This window comes from Mus caroli, chromosome 19, assembly GCF_900094665.2.
Source record: "Mus caroli chromosome 19, CAROLI_EIJ_v1.1, whole genome shotgun sequence".
In the NCBI taxonomy this organism is placed as follows: Eukaryota; Metazoa; Chordata; class Mammalia; order Rodentia; family Muridae; genus Mus; species Mus caroli.
Window position 1 is genome coordinate 21869586 of NC_034588.1, and position 24092 is coordinate 21893677.

Below are 24092 nucleotides of genomic sequence, written 5' to 3' on the forward strand. Positions count from 1 at the left end.
ACTTCATAACTAATGTCACTCACGACGTGTTCAATACCTGGAGTGACAATGCCACAGACCTCACCAGGCAGTCACTGATAGAGCCTCCGTCCTTAGCCAATGAAAACAAATGCAAATGTTCTTTGTGGTGAACAGGGAGCTAAGGGTTCCACCCGAACAGGTAGGTGTAGAAGACAATAGTTATAGATAGCAATCACCAGCACACTGCAAACGAGGCAGATCTGATATTTACCAGCCCATCTTCCCTTTCTACAATGTCCTAAAACAAAGCAAGTTTGTCTAAGGCATTAAAGTTAAGTCAGTTTGACTTTCTGGCAATTGTGAGAAGACTGTGAACTTTGCTGCATACTAGAATTAGCGGGGAGAGGATTGTCCTTACAAAACAATAGTGTTAGGCCCTTGGCCCAGACATGTTGATTTAATTTGTATGGGGAATCCCTTGGGCACTGGGATTTGGTGGCTCTTCTGGGTGATTTGGATGTTGTTAGTCAGTCGGAACCACTGCAATGGTGTCTTCTCAGTGAGTCCTCTGCCTCATCCCACAGATGACTGGCCTGAGCTTAAATGTCAGTTTTTAAAAAGATTTAGAACAATAGTCTAAGGAATTCTCGGAATGACCATGAAGGATTCCTCTGTAGCCACAGCAGCTATAGTAGCTAGACTATCAGAACGACACAGCCATGACAAACAAACAAACAAACATAGGGAAGGGCACCTGTCTACTTTAGCAGATAGGGTAAGATCTGAGGCAGGATGGTATAAAAGTTGCTGCCTCCAATTTGCCTGCAGCTCGCACCTCAATGCTGAGAACAGGGTTTGGCCCACTCTAGGTCTGTTGCAATATCACCTACTGCATGCAGCAATCTCTACACAAATACCCACTCAGCATCCAGACACCAAGTACCATGTTTTTCCCTCTCAGATTCATCCCTCTTTGATGACTGTGTGCAGGCAGTTTGGATGTGGTTCAGGAATAGCAACCAGATACACCCAGGCTAGAATTCTGGCTTGGCCACTGGCTAGCTGGTGGTCTTGAGTAAGTCATTTAAGCTCTCTAAGACTTTGTTTCCTAAGTTGGATAAAAAAATAATACAGCCTTGCCTATAGGATAATTGGGAGCATCACACCAGAAAATGTGTGCGAAAAGGGCTTCGGAGAGTATCACTCATCATAAAAGTCTTATGATTCTTCCTATGAAAGAATTGAATGATTCTGAATATGATTAACAAATAACCATATTCTTAATGCTAGTGTCGTATGATGGCACACACTTGTTTATTTGTATTATTTTTATTATTGTTGTATGTTTGTTTGTGGCGGTGGGGGTATGTATACAAGTGCCACAGTGCATGTGTGGAGGTCAGAGGACAACTTTTGGCAGTTGGTTCTCTTCGTCTATCACGTGGGTGCTAGGGATTGAGTATTGACTGCCCTGTGGAATCATTGTTGATCTTGTCCGTCTTCTGCCAATTACCTTCCACATGTCTGTCCCTGAAATGACTTCTTCAGCAATAAAATGTTCCTTTGTTAATAGTCATTAGTAACTGGGAGATCTAAAAAACCCTCAGATGGGGTCCTGACCACTGTCTCTGCTTATGGAGGAGACAGGAAATTGTTGAAGCTGGTTCAGTGTTATAACATAGTAAGAGCCTCTAGGTCTTTTGACTCCAGGCAAATGATCTGATGCCACCCCATACAAAAGAACCCATGTTCCAGGATCACTTCTCGTGCAAAAGGTCTGACCATTTTGTCCTGATTTGTATGGTCTTCAAAGCTGGCTTATAGCCTTATGTAAAGTAAGTTTCTGATAAGTGTTTGATAAATGAGTGTTGGAAGGATTGTTGTTTGGCTTTAAAAAAAAAAAACCTGCATGTAAATCAAGGCAGAGAGATGTGCTAGTTGCTAAATCCATGCAGAGCCGCCAGATGTTAGCTTGGAGTCTATAGGAGATGTTGCAGCCAGGCGGGAGGGGGGAACTGTGTGTTACCAACAGCTATTGGCAGCATCTGACTTACAATGCTGATGTAGGATGAATTCCAGAGGGAAACAGCATATGGCCCTGAAATCTGGTACAGCATCACATGTGCAGTCAGTCGGCCACATGAGGCATGTGAACGTGGAGTCAGGACAACCTTGGAAGATACCCTGAGCCTAATGTGGATAGTATCTCCCACAGGAAATCCTGGCCATTTATCTGGAAAGCTTCCAGGTAAAAACACTGCCATGTAACATCTGAACCATATTTTGTAGAAGAGAACGTGAAGCCCACAGAGCAGGGGATTTGGATGGAACACATAAAAAAAAAGAAAAATAACTACACCGAACTGCCTCTTTTTCTTTCTTTAAGTCATAGAATTAATTGGAAACACGAGTTCAAACATAATTGAGCAAGGCAGCAGCTAGTCCATACAGGACCTTTGTATGAATTACAAGATGGGACCCCACCTGGGTGGGAAAGGGATACAAAGGCACCTCCCCTCTTGGCTAGCTTTGGACTTTGACTTCAGCTTGCCTGTTAGGCTGGGTGCCTTTGTACAGTGCACTGACTGTACATCTACACCCCGAAACATAGTCTCACTTAGGCTTTGCCTTAGTTACTTTCCTACTGCTGTGACGAAACACGGTGACTTACGAAAGGCAACTTACGAAAGAAAGCATTTAGATAGGTTGGGGTCTCAAGTGCCCAGAGGGTTAGCGTTCATGCTCATCATGGCAGGAATCCTGGCAATAGGCAAAAAAAAGGTCTGGCATTGGAGGTGCCTGAGTGCTTATGTCTGATTGACAAGCATGAGACAGACAGAGACCATTAATAGGCTTATATAATAATGTGGGCTTATGAAACCTCAAAGCCCATCCCCAGTGACACACCTCCAACAAGGCCACGCCTTCTAGCCCTACCCAAACAGTTCCACCAACTATAGACAAAGCATTCAGATGCATGAGTCTATGGGGGTCATTCTCATCCCACCCACCCACCCACCTACCCGCCACCTTGCCATCTGCAATAGCCAGGAGAGCTGGGCCTGAGGTCATGAGAGTGGGAGAGTTAGCCCTGCCTCTGCACTAGCTGTATCTAGCACACAGGAGAGTGGGCACGACCCCTCACCTGAGCAATACAGTGGAACTGGCCCTTATGGCAAAGGCATGGGTGAGCCATCACCAAGGGTGTGAGAGCAGCCCAGCCCCTCACAGGCTGCAACACTTGAGAGAGTGAGCCCCACACCTTGACTGGGCAGCTGACACCTTGACTGGCTCTGGAGGTATAGGTGCAGGTGAGCCGGCCCTGAGGGCATAAGAGCAAGAGAACTGACCCAGCCTCTTACTGATGATGGCATTGGATGGCCTAGTCAAAGCAGTGCTGGAGAGCTCACCCTGGTGGTGAGGAAAAGGGAGAGCCAGCAGGCTGACCAGTTCAGCTACCACCCACGCTGGCTCAGATCCAGGGCTCTGAATTGGCCCACCCTAAAAATCTATATCATCTGCAAATGGTTGGGACACTTGAAAAGGTCCTGCTTTTTGAAAGCTGTGGGATCTCCATGACAACAGGATAATTGGGAGGAATTCCAAAGAGGATCCAATATTGATGGTGTTACAGAAGCCAGAGATCTTCCCAACCATACCAGTGACTCATTGCAATAAACATTTGTAGTGGGAATTCTGGAATTTTTGTTCCTTTAAAAAAAACCCACAGAAGTATTATTAGAATATGTTTTTGTTTTAATCCCAGGTATAGGATATGGGGCTACTCCACAGCAGCTGACTGTGATTTGCCTCGTGCTCTAGCAGAGCTGTGGTTTTGCCAACTGCTGATAGTGTCTGTGGTTGTGGGACATTTGGAATTTTGGATATTTTTCAGAGGGAAATAAACTGCTTGTGCCCCAAGAGGCAGGGTTGGTGGTTGGTTGTGGTTTTTGTTTTTTGTTTTTTTGTTTTGTTTTGTTTTGTTTTTTTTAGCAGTTGTGGTCAATGAAGAAACAAGAAAGAAATTAGAGTCACAGATCTCATTCTCTGTCTCTCTGTCTCTCTGTCTCTGTCTGTCTGTCTGTCTCTCTCCTTGCCTTCTTTCTCTCCCATCTCGTGATAGGGAGTGAACTGGGGGAGGGGGATAAAGGGTAGGGAAAAGAAGAACCCACAAAGAAGCAGTGACCAGCTACAAACATTAGCAAATGAAGATTAGCAAGTGAGGATGTGTGAACAGAGGGGTAGACTGTGGGACACACTGTGACCCACTACAGCTTCCACAATGAGATGTTTTCTATGCTTTGTTGTTGTGTGTTTTTTTGAGGGGGAGATTTCAAGGGCAAAGGGCTAATCTGAAGGGACAGGGAGATGAGTGAGACTGGAGTACATGAGGGAAATTAAAAAAGAATCATAAAAAGTTGTTGTTGTTGTTGTTTGTTTGTTTTTTAAATCAACAAGCCCCTTTGAGTCTAGCAGAAAGAATGAAAGAATTATTTGGAGAAAATTAAACCAAAGGACCCCTTAGATGCTCTCTCAAAGATCCCATCTAGCAAATGCTACTTTAAGTGATGAGATGCTGATTGGATTTTCCTCATTAAATCCTAGCCATAGCATGTGGGCAAGGGAAACAGAGTGGGTGCATTCGCTCATTTCTTGGTTGGAATTATTGCCCATCCCTGTTTACTCTACATCACACTGGTGTTGGGCCTGGGAGACCATGGACTCAGAAATACCACCCCACACCCCGCATCCCACACCCCACACCCTGCACCCTAGTCACAGCAGCACTTCCTCCCCTAGTTCCTGTGCAAATATGCAACCTTCCCTCTTTTATTAACATGATCATACAGAGACAGTAGAGTTTCACCATGAGGTGCCTCTGATTGAAGACCACTTAGAGGCTCTTTATAGTTTAGAAGACAGCCGTAAACCTATCAGCTTTTGCCAAGAGAGGTTAATTCACTGTACCTGAACTCTCTAGAAGCAGAAGGAGGGCCTCCCACCTAACAAGAAACTATGATACCGTTACTCTATTTTTCATAGCAGTAGCTAACAGGTAGGTAATTATAAAGAACGGGCTATGTGTTTAGTGCTTAAAGGACAAATAGGAAAATCCCAGGGAAACTGGATACTACTAGGAAATATTTTTCCAATAGTTTTCAAGACATCCTACTAACAGGCATATTTAGCAAAGCAAAGCAGAGAGCCAAGTTGTTTTCGTTTGCCATGACTACAGGGTTGCAGAACTGTTGAAGTAGAAAATTATAATTGTAGGTATCATAATACCACATGAGACTGTCTCTAATCAATCTCGCCAAGAAAGCTAACCAGCCATATAATTATATTCCATTGAGGAAAGACTCAGAGTTTGATGCAATGATTTCACTGGGTCAGCTCCTGCCTACTCTTCTGGGCATGGCTTAAATGTCATCTCCCACGGAAGAGCTTCCTAGATTCCTGCCCTACATTAGTTCCCTCAATATGTATGCCCAACTAAGTTCTCAAAATCATGTTTTCTAAGTTGTACATTAATTACAAGTTTGGGATCAACCATAATGGTGGCAATCTGTCAGCTCTCAGTGTCTGACCACTTTTCCCAGCTGCCCTTCCTTCACAGAACCAAGACTGAAATTTTCCTACTGTTAGGATTGGAAGAGTCTCATAGCTATGGGCACTGAAAAGACAGGACCAAGGCTACAAACAGACAGGACAACTCAGTGATAGGAGACTGTCTTGGCACTAAAATGTCCCTTGGGGTGTTGGCGGCAAAAGGGACACAGCGCCTAGCACCAATGGAGCCCTGGATATGAAGTGATGGCAGTGGTACCAAGCCTTATTAAGTTGCTATTTCTAAAGGCAGTAGATCCTTAGTTCACCCAGAAGCTTAAAACAGTCATAGTAAATCCTATGAAGGCTAGAAAGCCATAATCAGGACAAAGGAGTCCCTGAGAATTCAAGTTGGGGTGGAGTGCCTTAGGGCTTCCTTCTTGCCTCCGACTTGACTTTTTCAGGGTCTCAGGCAGGACAGATTTCCCTGAACATTTCCAAGGCCATTGAGCAGGCCAGGGATTTATCACCACAACAGGATTTTAGGGTCAATTTGGTTGGCATGTAGAATGACTTTTTTTTTTTCCATTATCTGTTTCCTGACTCTGACCTCAAATTAAGGTCAAAGAGGGAGTCTAAGCTGCCTTAAAGAACCTTTCCCTTCCTGAATCAGAATGTATGTGTTGGTGGGGAGTGGAGGGGGATGATGGAGGAGAGGGTAATGTGAGTTGAATCACTGAGAGATGACTCAGAAACCAGAGGCCCTTTCAGATCTTCACATGACACCCTGGCAAGTCTATTTTCTCTTTGCTTTTCTTATTATATGTGACTCATCAAAGCTCAGCTCTGTTCTTTTTGTTTCATTTGTTACAGTGTTGGGGGTCAAGGTAGTAAAATGTTCAACCCTCTGTTACATCCCCGGTGCTCTCAAGGTTTCTTGAGTAAGTTAAGTTAATCACTTACTAGAGTCCTTTTTCGGTGCCAGGAATTTACAGGTAATGTTTGATTTTCCTACTGATTTCCCGTGGTAGCCATCTATTATTCCCATTTTCTCAGATGGATATCATAGGGAGAACAAATAAGATAATTCATCAGGAAGGTGGAATATCACCTCGTTGGATTTAAGGCTCACTCAATATGAGAAAATGGCACCGTAAACTTAACCAACTAACTCTGGCTGGTGAGGTCATGGACCTTAGCGGAGAGCCTATGACTGCCACATTCCTAAACCAGAATAATTCCCAACTGCATTTAAATACTTATCCTTATACCCACAAGTAAGTGTGGCTTTCATCTTGCATCAAAAACACTTGTCTTTGCAATAGACAGAAACCATTACGGAAATCCACAACCAGCCTACAATGAAGAGAACAACAGATTTTGGCATGCCCATTCCCAACTGATACATTTATAGCACAGTCCCTCCACCTAAGGCTAAGGAAACATCTTGAAGAGGGTGTCGTAGGATCAACATGAGTCTTCTGTATGTCACAAGGAGTTGTACCCATGAAATCTTAACAATGTGGTCACATAGACTAGACCTATATAATGACAATACCAGCCAACATCCCAAAATAGATGGGGAAAATCTTAGAAGGTCCCACCTTTGGATGAAGAGCTACAGTTGGTTGATAGCTACTAAAAGAAGAATCTGTCTTCTCCAGGGACCAGCCCCTGAGATGGGTTACCCATCTCAAAGTTGCCAGCCCCAAATAATGTGAATATGAGCAAAACTAAATGGACTCACCATGTTTATTATTATACGCATACATGCATGTGACAATAAGAAATAAAGAAGAAGAGGTCGTGAGTTTGTGAGGAAGTGGGGAAATATAGGAAGAGTTGCAGAGGGAAGAGAGTAGGGAAATGATGTAAATGCAGTCCTCAAGTGTGAAATTCTCACAAAGAAATGCTTTTTTAAAAAAAGAGGAGGGCAGAAAGATAGGCAGTTGGTAAGTTCAAGGCCAGCCTAGGATATATACTGAGTTCCAGGCCAAATTAAGCTATAAGGTAAAACTTTATTTGAAAAAAATATTGTTTATTGATTTTGGTGAGAATGTGGAGACAGGGGATTCCTTATCCATTTCTGGTAAGGGTAGAAACTGGAACATCCACTATGGGAATTAAAGCTAAAAGCATAACTACCATTTGGTAAGTTTAGCCGTCCTAGGTATAAAGGATTATAAGTCATTATACCCCAGAGAAACAGTTACATCTATATTTATTGCTTTACTACACATATCAGGCCAGAAATGAAACCAGCCTAGATATCCATTAATAGATGAATGGATAAAGAAAATGTGGTATATGTACACATTGAAGTTTCATTCAATTATAAAGAAAAAGGAGTTTATTACATCTATAGGAAAATGGATGGAACTGGAGATCATTATGTTATGTGAAATAAGCCAGATGCAGACAAATTTCCCAAGTTTCTTCTCATAGGTGAAGTCTAGATTTAAATTTGGGGGGAGGGTAGAAAGAGATCTATGAGAGGGGAGGAAGAGGTCTAAGGGAAGGAGGGAACAGGAGAGAATAACTGAATGTATGTGACAGGAACACAGAAGGAAAGACTGGGAAAAGAGAGGGGAGCAACGGGGTGAGTGGGGTAGAAGTGGGAGATGAGTAAGAAGAAAATCTGATCTATTTGCCTGAAAAATACCACAATGAAACACTTGACCTTGAATGCCATGATAGTTAATTACCAGTTTCATGCAACCTAGGATCACGTACAAAGAAAGTCTCAATGAGGGATGTCTAGATTAGCTGTTCTATGGGTATGCCTGTGGACATTATCTTAATTACATACGTTGAGATGGGAAGAGGCACCCGTGGGGATGATGTCATTTTCTGGGCAGGGGATTCTGCATTGGGTAAGAGCAGAGACAGCAAGCAGAGCACTAGAACACATGTACTCTTTGCCCTTACCTCCTGATATTAATGGGATGTGGCCAGCTCCCTCAAGCTTCCATGGTGGTGACTTCTCTGCTAGCTCTGCTATGGTATGCTATAACCTGGAACTGTGAGCCAAACGAATCCTTTCTTCCCTAAGTTATCTTTGTCAGGGTATTTTGTCACAGCAGCCAGAAGGAAAATCAAGTCAGCAATTAGAACATTAAATCTTGAGTTTTGTTTGTTTTTTTTTTTAATGGTGGAGGAGTAATGCCAGTCCTTAGATTTCCCCGACTATGCACTTCAAAGTTGCCCATTGATTTCCAGCAGTACCATGAAGCACAGGCTACTACAATGCTGTGCTTACAGACAGTTTCTGCATCGAGCAAACAGCAAAGATTTTGTATGAAACGTATTGTTGGAAGCTGTGTCTGTATATATTTTTGTCCTCTAGTAAGTCGAGTTTAGACCACACAAGAGGTGACCAGGAGCCTCCCCTACCGTGGATCACTGACTCATCAGAACCTCAAATTTCACTATGAAATATTGGAAGGCTAGGATAAAACACAGACTCAGCACAAGGTTTTCAAGTGCTACTGAACACCATGTATTATTTTCAAACAATGTGCCTGTTGTAGTATGTGCATGTAGGTATGTAGATGCACACTCCTTTGGGGATATTGGGGACAGAAAAAAGGAAGGAGGAAATGATAAACCCTTCCCACATGCTGATACTCAAGTTAAGGATTCTGGATACAGGGAAGGAATTAATATTTCTTGAGTGTGGATTAGTGATCAGCCACTGCACCTAGAGCTTTATAGAATTCCACCCCCCACTCCTCCCAGGCATCCTCCATCACTCACAGGCAGATCTCATCAACACTGCCTCTCAAGTTGAAGTTCAGAGTCGTTCAAGAATATATCTACAGGCAAGCATCTGGACCGTGACAAATACAGCCTTTAAGCCTGGGTCCATCCGATTTCAAACAATAGAATAGCAAAGAGGAAATAGATGCCAAAAAGGATCACAGGAAGCTACAGCCAATAGCTGAAGAGGAGTAGAAAGCCAAAGAGGACCACAGATTTCTACAGAGGAATAAGATGCTGAGGAGGACAGTGAGCTGCTTCCTATAGCACATGCAGAGTTACAGAGCTGTGTTTGGAATACTGCTGGTTTTCCTTATGGATATAAAATTTCTTTTCCTTATTTCCTTCCTTCCTTCCTTTCCTTTTTTTTTTTTTTTAAGGCAGGGTCTCATTATATGGCCCAGCTTGACCTAGGACTCATGATCCTCAGCTTCTTGAGTGTCAGGATCACGTGTGTGTGTGTGCGTGTGTGTGTGTGTGTGTGTATGTGTGTGTGTGTGTGATGTGTGTGTATGTGTGTGTGTATGTGTGTGTGTGTGTGTGTATGTGTGTGTGTGTGTGATGTGTGTGTATGTGTGTGTGTATGTGTGTGTGTGTGTGTGTGTGGGAGATGTGTGTGTATGTGTGTGTGTGTGAGAGAGAGAGAGAGAGAGACAGAGAGACAGAGAGACAGAGAGAGATAGAGAGACAGAGAGATTATTACTGGCTCTGCTTTTATCTTAATTTTGTCCACAGTATAGTATGTTTTTCTAAAGCAACAGTATTTAAAGATCAGAAGATACAGTAACAAATGTTAGCGGAGAGAGCATAATGTGGTAGAACTAGTTTTGAAGCCCTAAGTTCCTTTAAGCCTTAGCCCAATGATTTCACTTCTAGTTGTGCACCAAGAGTGCTGCAACCCACGTCTGGACAACTGCCGGTGAACATCCACACTGTGTTCATTCTCACAGTCGAAAATGGAAACTGCACCAATAAGTGGAACCCAGCAACTGACAAATGGAAAACAAAACATGGCCATCCACACAAGGGAACATGACTCAGTCGTAAAAAGAATGAAGTGTTGATACCCTGAATGATATAGAAGGCCAGGGCAATGGATAACAAGTGAAAGCTGACAGGCATGTCACATGTTGAGGGATTCCCTGTGACTTGAGCAAATGGGATTCTATTTAGAGGCAATGTCTAGAATAGGCAAATCCACAGAGTCAGAAGTAGGTCATTGGTTGCTGGGACATGGATGCTGGAGGAGTGTTGGAAGGGAGGTGACAGTTAAAATGGATAAGGTCTCATTGTGGACCTGTGAAAATGTAAGATTTATTGAGGTGGTGGTGACTGCATTCCTTTGTCAATGCAAAAACCAAGGACAGTTGAACTTTAAACGAGCAAATTATATAGTGTATGGGCTATATGGCCATAAAGCCATCATATATTTATATTTAGAAAACAGTACAATGACAAAACCCCAAATTATATATTTTGTATATGCTCAATAAATATCAACTTAGTGATCATACCAAAGTACTTTATGACTCTTTTGAAATCATTCTAGTTCATTTAAACCCAATTACCTCTTTGTAGTGTCTATTACTTAGAAAGTGTGCTGACTATATGCAATATAATCTGAAGCATCCCCAAATTCAACTATCTTTGAGTTGAATGTTGGTGCTTGCTGATAACCTAAAGGGTTTCACAGCCCTGCTGTGCTGAGTCCCACCTATACAACACCCAACACAACAAACTGTGTCAAAAGAGTCACCCTGATTATCTGACAACACACATGTTAACTGGTCCCTCATCACCCACATTAAACCAAACCCAGGCCTGCTGAAAGGCTCCAGTGGGACTCAGAGTCACCCTTAAATGAAGATGTCACTCACAGGGCCCTGAGCTGTTTAAAAAAAAGAAGATAGTTTCTTTTTCTTCTTCTTCTTCTCTACAAGGACATTCCCAAGAGCAGGTCCTGACAACACCAGTCTATTTATAGCCACATTAGAGCCCAGGTGGAACATGGGTGTGAAGAAAAAATATTAACACATTCCAGAGTTCAAATGCAATATAGTATCTGTGGTTAAGGAGGGGAAGGCAAATAAAACGACACCAGAATTTCAGATCTAGCTGAGGAAGTGCCCTGATGTAACTGGTTAAGGAGCATCTAAGGAGAAGGCATTTGAATACCCTAGAACAAAAATAAGGTAGAGAAATGTTGGGTCAAACAGCAAATAAATTATCTGGACAGACAAACTTCCTATGACTAGACTAGTAGACATATTAATATAATTGCCTCTAGGCCTGCCCCACCCCCAAAGATAGTTCTAAGCTTTCTTCAGAGAACAGAAACCTCATGAGGATACTTTAGATCAGATGGGGGGGGTGTGGCTTCAGGATGTTATAGCCATAGACCCAGATGTGTACTTTGGAAAGCATGTATTTCAAGTCTCTTGAATCTTACTGCAGCAGCAGCAACAACAACAAAACAACAACAACAAAAACCCAAAGTGATCCTTGGGCAAGGGGAAGCCTGGACCAGAGGGAAAGTTAAAAACAAACAAACAAAAAAACAAAACAAAACTGGAAAATACTGTTCAAGGTCCAGGATCTCAAAGATGTCACATGAGCACCTGTCTCCCATTGCAGAGGGCTGAATCACTGCTGTTATTACAGAGCAAAACCAGTCGGCAAGAACCATCTTCAATGAAATGAAACATGGCGTAAGAATATGGGGTGCTCCCATGGGGTGCTCCCTATTGAAAGGAAAACTAACACCTTTGTCTGTCATGGGAAGGAAAACGCACACATTTTCTACCATATTTCATCATTCCATGTCTGAAACGGTTGTGCGCGACGAGTGTTCTCTGGATGGAGAAGAATGGGCCTAGGAAACCAAAACTCTTCGCTGTAATTCCAGCAAGTGGCATGATCCAACCCTGACATCTAAATCCTGTTTTACTTGACTGTATTTGCCTTTCTACGTGGACAATTAAGGACCAGTAGAATGAAGGACTGCCTGTTTCCATGGTTTTATGCATGAGTGTTCTGCCTACATGTATGTCTGTGTATCATGTGTATGTGTGGTACCCACAGAGGCCAGAAGAAGGCATGAGAGCCACTGGAACTAAAGCTTCAGAAGGCTGTGAGCTGCCGTGGGGATGCTAGTGACTGAAGCCTGGTCCTGTGTCATAGCAATTGCTCTCAACGACTGAGCCATCTCTCCATCCCGAAGACTGATATTTTAAAAATAACTGTAAAGCTAAGCCAAGTGGAGGTAGTATAGCAAAAGAATAAAAAAGAATGCACCAGGGTTTGAAGTACACAGAATGCAAGAGGCTTTCCCAACAAAGACGGCAGGGGGACATACTAGGGTATTAGATAGCAGTAATGCATCTTATCTAGTGACAATCACCTGCAGCATCCGTCCATGATCCTGTCTGCACGTACAAAGGATGTATAAAGAGATAAGACCCTGGGGATTTGAGAACTGAAATCACTCTCAACATTTTTCAGGTTGTATTACTCCTGTCAGTGTTAATGTCTGGGATGTGCTCCCTGAGGGGTCACGGCTTGTCATAACCAATAAATAGACAAGATGGAGAGGAAAACTCATTGTAGAGACATCAACTTTTCTCACACAATTCACAAAGACAAGACCATAATGGAAGCTGCAATTGGCTTTGCTACTTGCCTGAGATTAGCATTCATCCATGCATCTTCCACTTGAGAGTTCTGGGCAAACTTTCCAACTATTCCTTCCCTGCCAGGCACATTGAACTTATCTAAACCCTCATGGTTCCTTGATGACATAAGGTAATAGAAAATGAAGCACTGGGAAATCCTAACGACAGATATTTTGCTCTAGGCACTTCTCTGGATTTATCACCAAGAATATCCATGACATAAAAGCACCCCTAGGTTGCTACCATTAAAGAAGGAAATGCTGGGTCTATTTCTTCTATTTGAGAGCATCATTTACCAGGTGTAAGAAATATGGGACAAAGTAGCCCAGGTTCTAATCCATTCTCTGCTTGTAATGAGGTAACCTTTATTGAGGGCTTCTTCCTGGATGGAGAGCTCTGCTGTTCAAAGTGAAGAGCACGGAGAAGACCAGCCTTAAAGAATTCTCCAGCTCTGTACACTTTGGCCACAAGCTTTGCATGATCCCTCTGTTTCAGTGACTTCCCTGCAAATACCTGTTTCTTGGTCACGGTGCCATCCACGGGGTCCACATATTCAAAGCTGTCAGTCTTTGCAATGCTGTAAATGTGGCTCCCTACAGCAAACTGCTGGCCGATGAAGGACTTGTCTGTCACTAGGGCCTCCAGATCCCTCATGATGTAATAGGTTGCCTTGGGCTCCAGTCCCTCGTAATCAAACCTGTTGGGGGAGAGCAAGGCACAGGAAAACAAAACCCAATCAGAGGGTGGGCAATTGAGTGGACCTCTCATGGATCTGGTTCCAGGAGATACAGAAAAGCACAAAGAAAAACATTGTGATTGGGTTACCTCACTCAGGATGATGCCCTCCAGATCCATCCATTTGCCTAGGAATTTCATAAATTCATTCTTTTTAATGGCTGAGTAGTACTCCATTGTGTAAATGTACCACATTTTCTGTATCCATTCCTCTGTTGAGGGGCAGAAAAGCACACATAGGTTTTTCTTTCTCCTCAAAGCCTTTCCAATGCAATCTCCACGTGGCAGCCCTTATAAAACTCACATTATGTGGCTCCTTTTGTATAAGCCCCTCCCCAAACTCCTATCATGTTGAGAACAAAACTTAAAACCCCAAGCATACTCTGTCACACACTGTAGGATTCAACCCTGCCCTGCTTAGCTTGATCAGACTTTGCTCTGCTTCACATCTTCCCACGCCCCTAGGTTTAGTTTCAAGTTTAAGTAGCTGTTGAAAAGAAGCTAAGACAGCAGATGCTGGCAAGGATGTGGAGAAAGAGGAACACTCCTCCATTGTTGGTGGGATTGCAAGCTTGTACAACCACTCTGGAAATCAGTCTGGCGGTTCCTCAGAAAATTGGACATAGTACTACCAGAGGATCCCGCAATACCTCTCCTGGGCATATATCCAGAAGATGTTCCAACTGGTAAGGACACATGCTCCACTATGTTCATAGCAGCCTTATTTATAATAGCCAGAAGCTGGAAAGAACCCAGATGCCCCTCAACAGAGGAATGGATACAGAAAATGTGGTACATTTACACAATGGAGTACTACTCAGCCATTAAAAAGAATGAATTTATGAAATTCCTAGGCAAATGGATGGATCTGGAGGGCATCATCCTGAGTGAGGTAACCCAATCACAAAGGAACTCACACAATATGTACTCACTGATAAGTGGATATTAGCCCAGAAACTTAGGATACCCAAGATATAAGATACAATTTGCTAAATGCATGAAACTCAAGAAGAATGAAGACCAAAGTGTGGACACTGTGCCCCTTCTTAGAATTGGGAACAAAACACCCATGGAAGGAGTTACAGAGACAAAGTTTGGAGCTGAGACGAAAGGATGGACCATCTAGAGACTGCCATATCTGGGGATCCACCCCATAATCAGCTTCCAAACGCTGACACCATTGCATACACTAGCAAGATTTTGCTGAAAGGACCCAGATAGAGCTGTCTCTTGTGAGACTATGCCGGGGCCTAGCAAACACAGAAGTGGATACTCACAGTCAGCTATTGGATGGATCACAGGGCCCCCAATGGAGGAGCTAGAGAAAGTACCCAAGGAGCTAAAGGGATCTGCAATCCTATAGGTGGAACAACAATATGAACTAACCAGTCCTCCTCCCTCCCCCTTCCCCGGAGCTCGTGTCTCTAGCTGCATTTGAATCAGAAGATGGCCTAGTCGACCATCAGTGGAAAGAAAGGCCCATTGGTAGTGCAAACTTTATATGCCTCAGTACAGGGGAACGACAGGGCCAAGAAGTGGGAGTGGGTGGGTGGGGGAGTGGGTGGGGGAGCGTGTGGGGGACTTTTGGGATAGCATTGGAAATGTAAATGAAATAAATACCTAATTAAAAATAACATAAAAAATTTTTAAAAAGGAAAGGAAAGAAGCTAAGAAGACATCTATAAAATTAATGCCACAAAGTGAGAGAATATCTCTTTCCTATCCACTGAAGATAATTAACTAAAAGAATCTGTACGCTATCTTAGAGACAAGCTCTGGCTCTTTAGGATCTAGCCCGAAGCAGGAACCCACATGCTGGGCAAAGAAGTGTCACAGAAGGTTCTGATCAAAGAAATAATTTTATTCAGATTTTACTTTTACTTACAAGAGAAAGGCATAGTTCAGTCAGATGTTCTAGCTTTACTCATAGTTTGGTTTCTGTGAATGTGAATTTATCAGTTATGTGGGGGTTCGTGTAATGGAGGGAGAGAGTTGGAGTGCATTTAAAGCTATTCTAAGCTTTATGTATGTTGGTTTATTTGTTAAGTAATAGTTGAACAAGTTAGAGATTTAATGATTGACAAATATATTTAAGACACTATGATGGTATTAGTACCGAGACAGACAGATTGATCAATGGAATAGAATTGAAAACCCAGAAATAAAACCACAAACGTATAGACACTTGATCTTTGACAAAGAAGCAAAAAAAAAAAAAAATACAATGGAGAAAAAGACAGCATCTTCAATAAATGGTGCTTGTCTAAGTGGCAGTTGCTTTGTAGAAAAGTGAAAATAGAACCATATTTGTCACCTTGCACAAAATCCAAGCCCAAGTGGATCAAGGACCTCAACATAAAACCAGATACACGGAATCTACTAGAAGAGAAAGTGGGAGAAAGCCTCAAACTCATTGGCACAGGGGGAAATTTTCTAAACAGAACTCCAATGGCTCAGGCTCTAAGATCAAGAATTGATAAATGGGACCTCATGAATCTGCTTCAATGCTTAGTTCTCATTCTGACACCTGACCTGCTCCCACCTCCTGCCCTCACTGCCAGTCCTCTCCTTCTTAACATTTTTAGGCTTCTTTATGCCTGGTACACTCAAAGAGCTGGCTTGTCCTGTTCTTCCTGAAAGTGCCAGTCTTACACACCCATCCATCTACCTGGGTAGCTTCCCTTTCTCTCCTTGCCTGTCACCACTGCACATTTTTCTTCTGCGTGGTCTCCCTATTTGTTGACTTCCAGTCTGCTTTTGCCCACCCTTCAGAATGTGAGTCTAAGAAGGCACAGGCCTTAGCTCTCTCATTCTTGGCTGTTTCTGGAGCTATGTGACCAGCCTGGGGTGAGGAAGCAATGGGGGAGTGAGAGGGACAGAAAAGAGGGCAAAAAGGGAACTGAGCTCACTATAAAAAAATCTCTGGAGAACTTGAAAGAAATGTCACAATTGTTCCATTCAAAAAAGTCTTCCTAGCCACAAGCTATTCGAATCGAATAGTAGGGCTGGGGTGGTAATCAGAAGAGAAAAAAAAAAAAAAGATCGAAATTATTCTTGGCTTGTTTATTTTGGAGTTTGAAATTTGATGATGCATACCACACAGCTGGCACAACGCCAGGCATCAGAGCTTTAAAAAAACATCTGTTCATTGGTTTGTTTGGTTTTTTTCCCCCTTAGTCACTAATATAAAGAAGTCATCTCTCCAAACATCACATATTTGTCTCCAGTTCCAGCTGGCACACCATGGAAGGGATGGGTATTTGCAAATGGAGCCAAAGGAGGGGCAGCTGAGCCCAAATAGTTGCCTTCAGTAGGGCTTTAACTTGGGGTGTTTTTGCCTCATGGAGAATATTCAGAGTGAGCTAAAAGACAGGAACCCTGAATATTTGTACAACTTTTATCAACTTCAAAGTTTTAAAGATGGCCAATAAACATCAGAACCCTTGCCAAAATGAGGGGCATGGAACCATACCATCTCCTTTTCTTCTTCCCACACCAGGTATTTCTTCCTTAGCTTTGGGGACAAGATAACAAGAAAGTCCTTATAACACTGTCAGCAAATGTATTCAGACATGGGATTCCCATTAGAGGTGGCCACTCTGAGAGGGGAAAGACCCATATAAGAGCCAGATCTAGCAGTGTGTATTTGTATTTGCAACAGTTAAGAGACTCAGGCAAGAGAATTAAATATGAATTCAAGGCCAGCCTAGCTCCATAGTAAGGTTAAAATAAAATTACACACACACACACACACACACACACACACACACACACACACACAAAAGCAGAAAGAGGCAGGAAGTTGGATAAGACAGGAGAGAGTTCGAGGCAAAAGTTTGATATATGAGAACATGTACTAATAAGGAAGACCATGTTGAGTCTAAATCTGAGATCATGTCCAAGCATCTGACCTAGTGTTCATTTTCATATACAAATGATTCCTGAGGCCTCCCTCCCCTCTCTATCCTGAGATCCCCTCCAGCCACCACCCCTAGCACAACCTCCAACTTCAAGGATACAACCTCTAAGTGGAGAACTGGTTCTGGGGTTTACCCATACAGAGAACATCGGGAGACTTTTCTCCGTTTCAACTTTAATTCCAGTATTACTGACAGTGAAATTGTTTTATGATTTTTGTCCTTGACAAGAAAGCTGTCAACTAGAAATCAAATTATTTCAAACCCCCGTCGTCCCTCTGACTTTCCCGCTAGTTGCTGGGATTGCAGGAGATTTTTGTCTTTTGCTCTATCTGCTCCGTACTCCCTTCTTAATCTCTGTGATCTTTTTAGACAGAAATTTGAAGTAAAGTTCAATGTCCTGTAAGAAGTCAAATCTCCATTGCATAGTATTCTCTAATATGGTATTGTTATGAAAAGAGCAATTAGCATTACAAGCTCTTGGCCACAAAACATGAAGTATACTATAAATATACTTATTATTACACCGTTTCTTCAAAACACTGGTAGGAACCGAGATCGACATCCCACAAATTACGAAGAGCACATCTCTGACTTAGAGCAATCTCCCTGCTAGCTGGCAAGCACAGTGTATTTTTATCAGGTTGGAATCATTCTAAGATCTTTATACGACAGAAGAATTTTTCTCATGCCAACTGGTCTTTGAATATAAATTAAACAAATATATAAATAAAATTCCCCAAGAATCAGGGGGTATGTGTGGCCCATGTTAGAAATGTTGATGAGCAAGACAAGATCCTACCTTAGAATTTCTGTTTTATGACTCAATAAATAATTTGCTGGTTTATTATCACATTCTTAGTCATCATAACTAGCCAGGCATCAAAGCTATTATGACAAATGTCTGGATTTCTCAGAACATTGCAGTCCCTTAGAGTTTAATAAGCACCATCACGGTCTTCCTTATTCTCTGGTATTTATCTAAGTCAATGGCTTCTCCAAAGAAGAAACAATCGCCATATAAGGGAAACATCTAACGCTCTTTGTCCCTCAAGTCCTTGAAACTCAACTGAGCACCCCAAGCTGATAACTACACACAAGCAAAGCAAAATGAGCCACAGAATGAGTACAATCTCTGCTTACATGCAGAGTCTGAGGCTACCCCACATATAGTTGCCCATAGTCGACAATTCTTCTATACCACCTAAGCATGGCTTGGCATGAGATACACACACCTGGCACCTGGTAGCAAAACCTGAAAGGTTCCTACCCTTTCTTACTTCACCAACAGGACATGGGTAGACCACCTATCCTGAGTTCCAGCCCACCATTCTTCTGTTTGCCCCCTTCGGAGGTACTATTTTCCTTCTCTGTGTCTCTTTTCATAAGGGCAAGCTGCTAGCAAAACTCGGGGGGCTTCTGAACCATGTGGATCATGCAGAGAGCCCCAGCTCAGCCATGTTAGAACCCTTCTAATGTGTGGAGATCAGACCCAGGTTGGAAGAAGACTCCAAAGCCACCAAACCATGAACTTCTGTGTCTGCTCGCTCTTTGGAAAGATGGATTTGGGGCAAACAAGAACTACGTCTGCTTTGACTCACAGCCCCAGTGAGACACAAGAGAGTCCTCACATCTCCACAGTTTGATACTCTCTTGGCATGACCACTCATTTTGCCTTATAGTTTCCATGAAAAGATTAGAGGGGATGTCTCCAGGGCAAGCACAATCTATCCTTTAGTAGCTTTGACACACTTTCAAGCAGCCAGCCCCAGCCTTTGAGTCCCTCGGGTGTTTCTAAAAGATTCTTTCTCCTCAAATTCTAGCCCATCGGTTTTAGAAAACATCTCTAAGTGTAGTTCTCAAGACACAGGCAGAGAGCCTGACCCTTCTCACCTGCAGTAGTAGTGGCGGCCATATTTGGCCCAATGGTCTCTAACAATTTCCTCCACGCTCTGCTTCCGGGCAGCAATAATGGACAGCCAGACCAAGACAGCCCAGAGGCCATCTTTCTCTCGGAGGTGATCAGACCCTACGGCAAAAAGAGAGATTCTGTTGAGGGTTCTCTCCTGGGGAAAAGCAAAGGGAACAAGTCCATTTAGCAACTTGGAGGTAAATTGAAATGGCTGTATATATTTACCCACTATGCAGACTTGCTATGCTATAATATACTTGGGTTTTTCCCTTTAAAATATGTAACTGAAATTCAAATTATAACAAAAAGCATACTAAAAATCCCAACAGTTGTTGAAGGAATTGAAGACCCCAAATGATACAATGTTAGTATTTACTCTTCATTTTATTCAGTAAATATTTCACAGCTCCTATAATTATCTAAGCATTTTCATATATCCTGGGAATAGAGGAGGAAGGAAGGGGGTTTCTTATTGACAGTCTGAATTCAGGTATATGGGGGCAAGCAAGGACCAAACAGACAGAAGAATATAGCACATGAAATAGGGGCAGATGCTTTGACGACATTAGAGTAGATGCTGGCATTAGTGGGCAGTAATAATGGTAGTAGTCTGCCTAGAAGACACATCTTCCTGTAACCTATGCCTGTGGGCTTATTTAGAGGAAATGGTCTTTGCAGATGTGCTTAAGTTAGGGGTCTTGAAATAAGGTCATCCTGGACTTAGGTGGGTCTTAAGTCCAATAACAGTGTTCTTCTAACCAGAAACATGGAAAAGGAAAAATGGAGCCCCAGGCTGCATAGATGCAATGCCTGGAATTGTGCTGCTGTGATCTTAGAAGTACACAGAGGCACCTGAAACTGAAGAAACAAGAAGGGAGTCTGAGCCATAGTCCTCTCTGAAAACAGTGCCTGAAAACACCTTCATGCTGGATGCCTGGAGTCTGGGACAGAGAGAGAGTGTATGTGTATGCATTTCCGCCATTCAAACCACTCAGCTTGTGCTATTGAACAGTTATGGCAAGCCTAGAGACCAATGCAGTTGTGAGGGTCAGGCACAATGAGTTGCTCACACCTGAGAGTGAGACCGCAGGATGAGGAGATGCACACAGACATCTGGAGAAGAAGGCATCCAAGCCAAAGGAGAGCAAGCCCACAGTCACAGAGGCAGGGATGACTGGAAGGCTGAAAAGGGAAGCATTTCTCATACAAACAACTCATGCAGCCTAACGGGGAGTCCACTGTGCTATGTGCACCCTGAAGCTTGTGCTGCAGATACATTAAATGTCTGTCTCTTGGTCAGGAATGAGGGGCCCAACAAACCTCTGCTGCTTGCCAGCTGTGAAGCATCACTTAGAAGTTACTAATCTTTCCTGGCCTCAGTGTCTCATCTGTAATAGGATGCTATCACCAATCTTGTGATCCCATAACAATCTAATCAAGTTCAAAGGGCAGACTCTAGGGTGGTGGTTCATGCCTGATTTCCCAGATACTCGGTAAGCCAAGGCAGCATTGGAAGTTCAAAATCATCCCGGGGAACATAGTAAGGCCCTGTCTTTTAAAAGATAGTGAAGGGAGGCAGGCACATCCTAGAGACCAGTTTTGTATGTTCACATCCTTCCTTACCCACTTGCTTCTGTTTGCTATTCTTGTCTAGAATATAGTAATAGTAACTGCCTCTACTCTACAGCTTCTTCTGGGATTGGTCAACTAAATATCCATAAGCATTCGGAAGTGACTGAGATATCTCAGTGGTTGTGGCTGGGCGTAATTCTCACAAGGCATCTACAATGCCGGTTCCCCAACACTTGCTTTAAAATACGTCATTCAGGCTGGATGCTTCTTTCTTCGGCTTATTCGGATTCTAGCAATAGCAACATCTTATGAACTGAGACAGGGGCCAGAAGTGGACCATCTCTTATTGTAATCAGGCATCAACACTGGACAAGCTCACTCTTAATTTTAAGGTGATGAAATAGACATAGAAAACCAACAAAGCAGACTCATGCCACAGAAACCTTAAAGCCTTAAAAATGGCACAAAATGGTTCCTCAGTTAAACATCTGTGCAGGCTAAAGCCGAAACTGCAAGCTATTTGTTTATCATTGCTGTTCTCCCGAGAGTACTGAATGTTAAGTATGTTCACTCAAGGAGAAAAACATGCAACCAGAGAGGGCAGCACAGTAATTTACATCAGTAGAAAAGAGAGGCAACTTTTTAGTTTCTAGTTCTTAACACACACTGATCAATGGTCTGCCAGTGACACTGTTGGATGTCCCACTGTGGTTGGCTCCAGGTTAAGAAGACCCTGGGCATTAATCATCACACCATAAAGAGACTTGTCTCAACCAGTAAGATTTTTATGCTGCTCAAAAGAAAAAAAAAGAGAGAGAAGAAATTGGAAGACTCAGGCTTAGCAGTATGGCCAGCTGCCAAAACAACAAGCCAAGGAAACCCGGCCCAGTGCAATCATCTCAAACCCTCTTGTCCTTTTATAGCTGAGGGGGAAAAGTCACTTTTACTTACTGGCTGGAGAAAAGTACCCTTTTGTCTAAAATAAGGGCTTTGCATACCTTAGATCTCCAGCTGGATCACATTACCAGAGATAGAACCATTAGATGCTATTAAGTCCTTAAGATAAGATGTCAGAATTTAGTGGCACAGAGACACAGAGTTCTTTTAGATGGATAAACCCCCCTGGTCATCTGCAGATAATGCATAGGAAATTGGTGAGCTGGCCTGGACATCTTTGCCAACAGGGTGGTCAACAGTTGCCAAGAGCCAAAGGAGGCTGATGATGATCAAGTGAAGTTCACTGTGCTCTCTAGTTCGTTGAAGAAGTGAGAGAGACAAGACACGATGCTGCGATTATTCAGATGTTTCTGTTGGATAATCACAATGCTTGGTGGGGGTGGGGTCCTTTAACATACCTTTTAAGGCAAGTGAACTTGGACGCCCTATCCAGGTAAGGTGCATAAGAAATATGAACATACAAAGAAGCAAGTCGTTTTCTACAAGCCTATGATGAACAGGGGGAAATGTACACACACACACACACACACACACACACATACACACATGATAGATAGATAGATAGATAGATAGATAGATAGATAGATAGATTGATAGATTGATAGATTGATAGATTAATGGTAGATAGTAGTAGACAGACAATCAGACAGACAGACAGATAATAAACTGCATACTGTAAAATGTTTTCAGGATTCACTGAGAGGACTCCCAATAGTCAGCTGTGAGAAACACACAAGCAAGCATTTTTCATTTGAGGCCAGTGAACCATGAGCCACATCCCAAACCAGCAACTGTCAAAGAGAGAAATGATGACTGGCCAGCAAACATCCGAACAAATGTTCAGTCTCACTGTGGTCAAAGCAAAGCCAAGAGAATGGGGCAGCATTTGCAGGCTGACACACTAGCCGATGCTGGCTTAAAGAGAAACTGTCCTAGCAACAAAAAAGCATCAATGTAGATGCAGATAGTCTGGTCCAGTAAACTGATGACAATGATCAAAAGCCTTAACACCCTGGCAGCCTCTGGACTCTGCTGCCTTTCTAATCCTTTACCCTGATAGATATTCACTCACAGAAATAACTTAGAGGGAAAAAATTAGGAAAATAAATATCAGTTGTTAAACATCAGAGTGATTGTGAAAAAGCTGAAGGAAAACCTCTCACAGAAACAAAATATCAAACAAGGGTCCTCAGGAGCATAGTGGTGCTCATGCAAGTTTAATAACTGGAAAAATTAGTTTAATAAAAATAATATGGAGCACATTTTTGCAGGAAACACAGGGATGCATATGGGGCACAGGTGGACCCCAGAGCTTCTAACCACAGTTATATAACTCTGGCAATGGCAGCACCGTAGTTCAGCACTGTGGTTGTTCTCCTTCTCTGCCCCTTGCTTAATGTCTACACTAAACATATAAGTTATTTTCAAAACTTAAAAAATTTAAATTTGTCAATGATCCATAAAAATTTAGATTTGAAACATATGTGTTCCAGGATGTGGTGTGGTTAGATTCACCCAGTACTCGGCCTTTTGAGATAGGCTTCTTTGCTTCTGTAATATGCCTAACTGTGCCCTTCCTTCCTTCATAGTTGGAAGGCTTACCTTGGAGGCACTGAGGAACACAATAATTAAATTATTACAAATCAATAAAGCATCACACATGTATAATGCTACTGAGTCAAATCTGCACTACACTATGGGAATTGGGAGTCTTGGTATTATTGCTAAGTTATGCAGAATTTTTGAGCCTGTTTCCTCTAGCTCCTGGATGATCCTTTAGACAAAGCCTACTGTTCAGTTGGGACAAAGCAAGGAGAATTTAGCCCTGACTTCAAGCCTAGAAGGACCACTGAGTTTCCCTTCCTCCACCCAAGCCATCCTGACGCAAGCCGGTCCACCTTCATCTGCTCAGCCTGCACCACAGCCATCATGCCAGAGCCCACAAGCCTGCAGGAGGCACAGCTCTCCCCTGCCAGGCTCCAGCAAAAGGCAGCCCAGAAGGAGATCTATTTTCTTGTCAGAAATATCACTGATCCCTCTCTATTTCAATCTGACCTGGAA

At 42.8% G+C, this 24092-nt stretch overlaps 1 protein-coding gene across 1 annotated transcript in view; it reads right to left on the reverse strand.

Moving 5' to 3' along the window:
* The window catches only part of Pgm5 (phosphoglucomutase 5), a 174166-nt gene that overhangs the window by 33587 nt on the left and 116487 nt on the right, over window positions 1-24092 (reverse strand). The window contains exons 8-9 of the mRNA XM_021152015.2: window positions 19484-19619; window positions 13452-13635 (exon numbers count right to left, since the gene is read on the reverse strand). Coding sequence (XP_021007674.1) covers window positions 13452-13635; window positions 19484-19619 — 320 coding nt within the window. The remainder of the gene's footprint in view (window positions 1-13451; window positions 13636-19483; window positions 19620-24092) is intronic.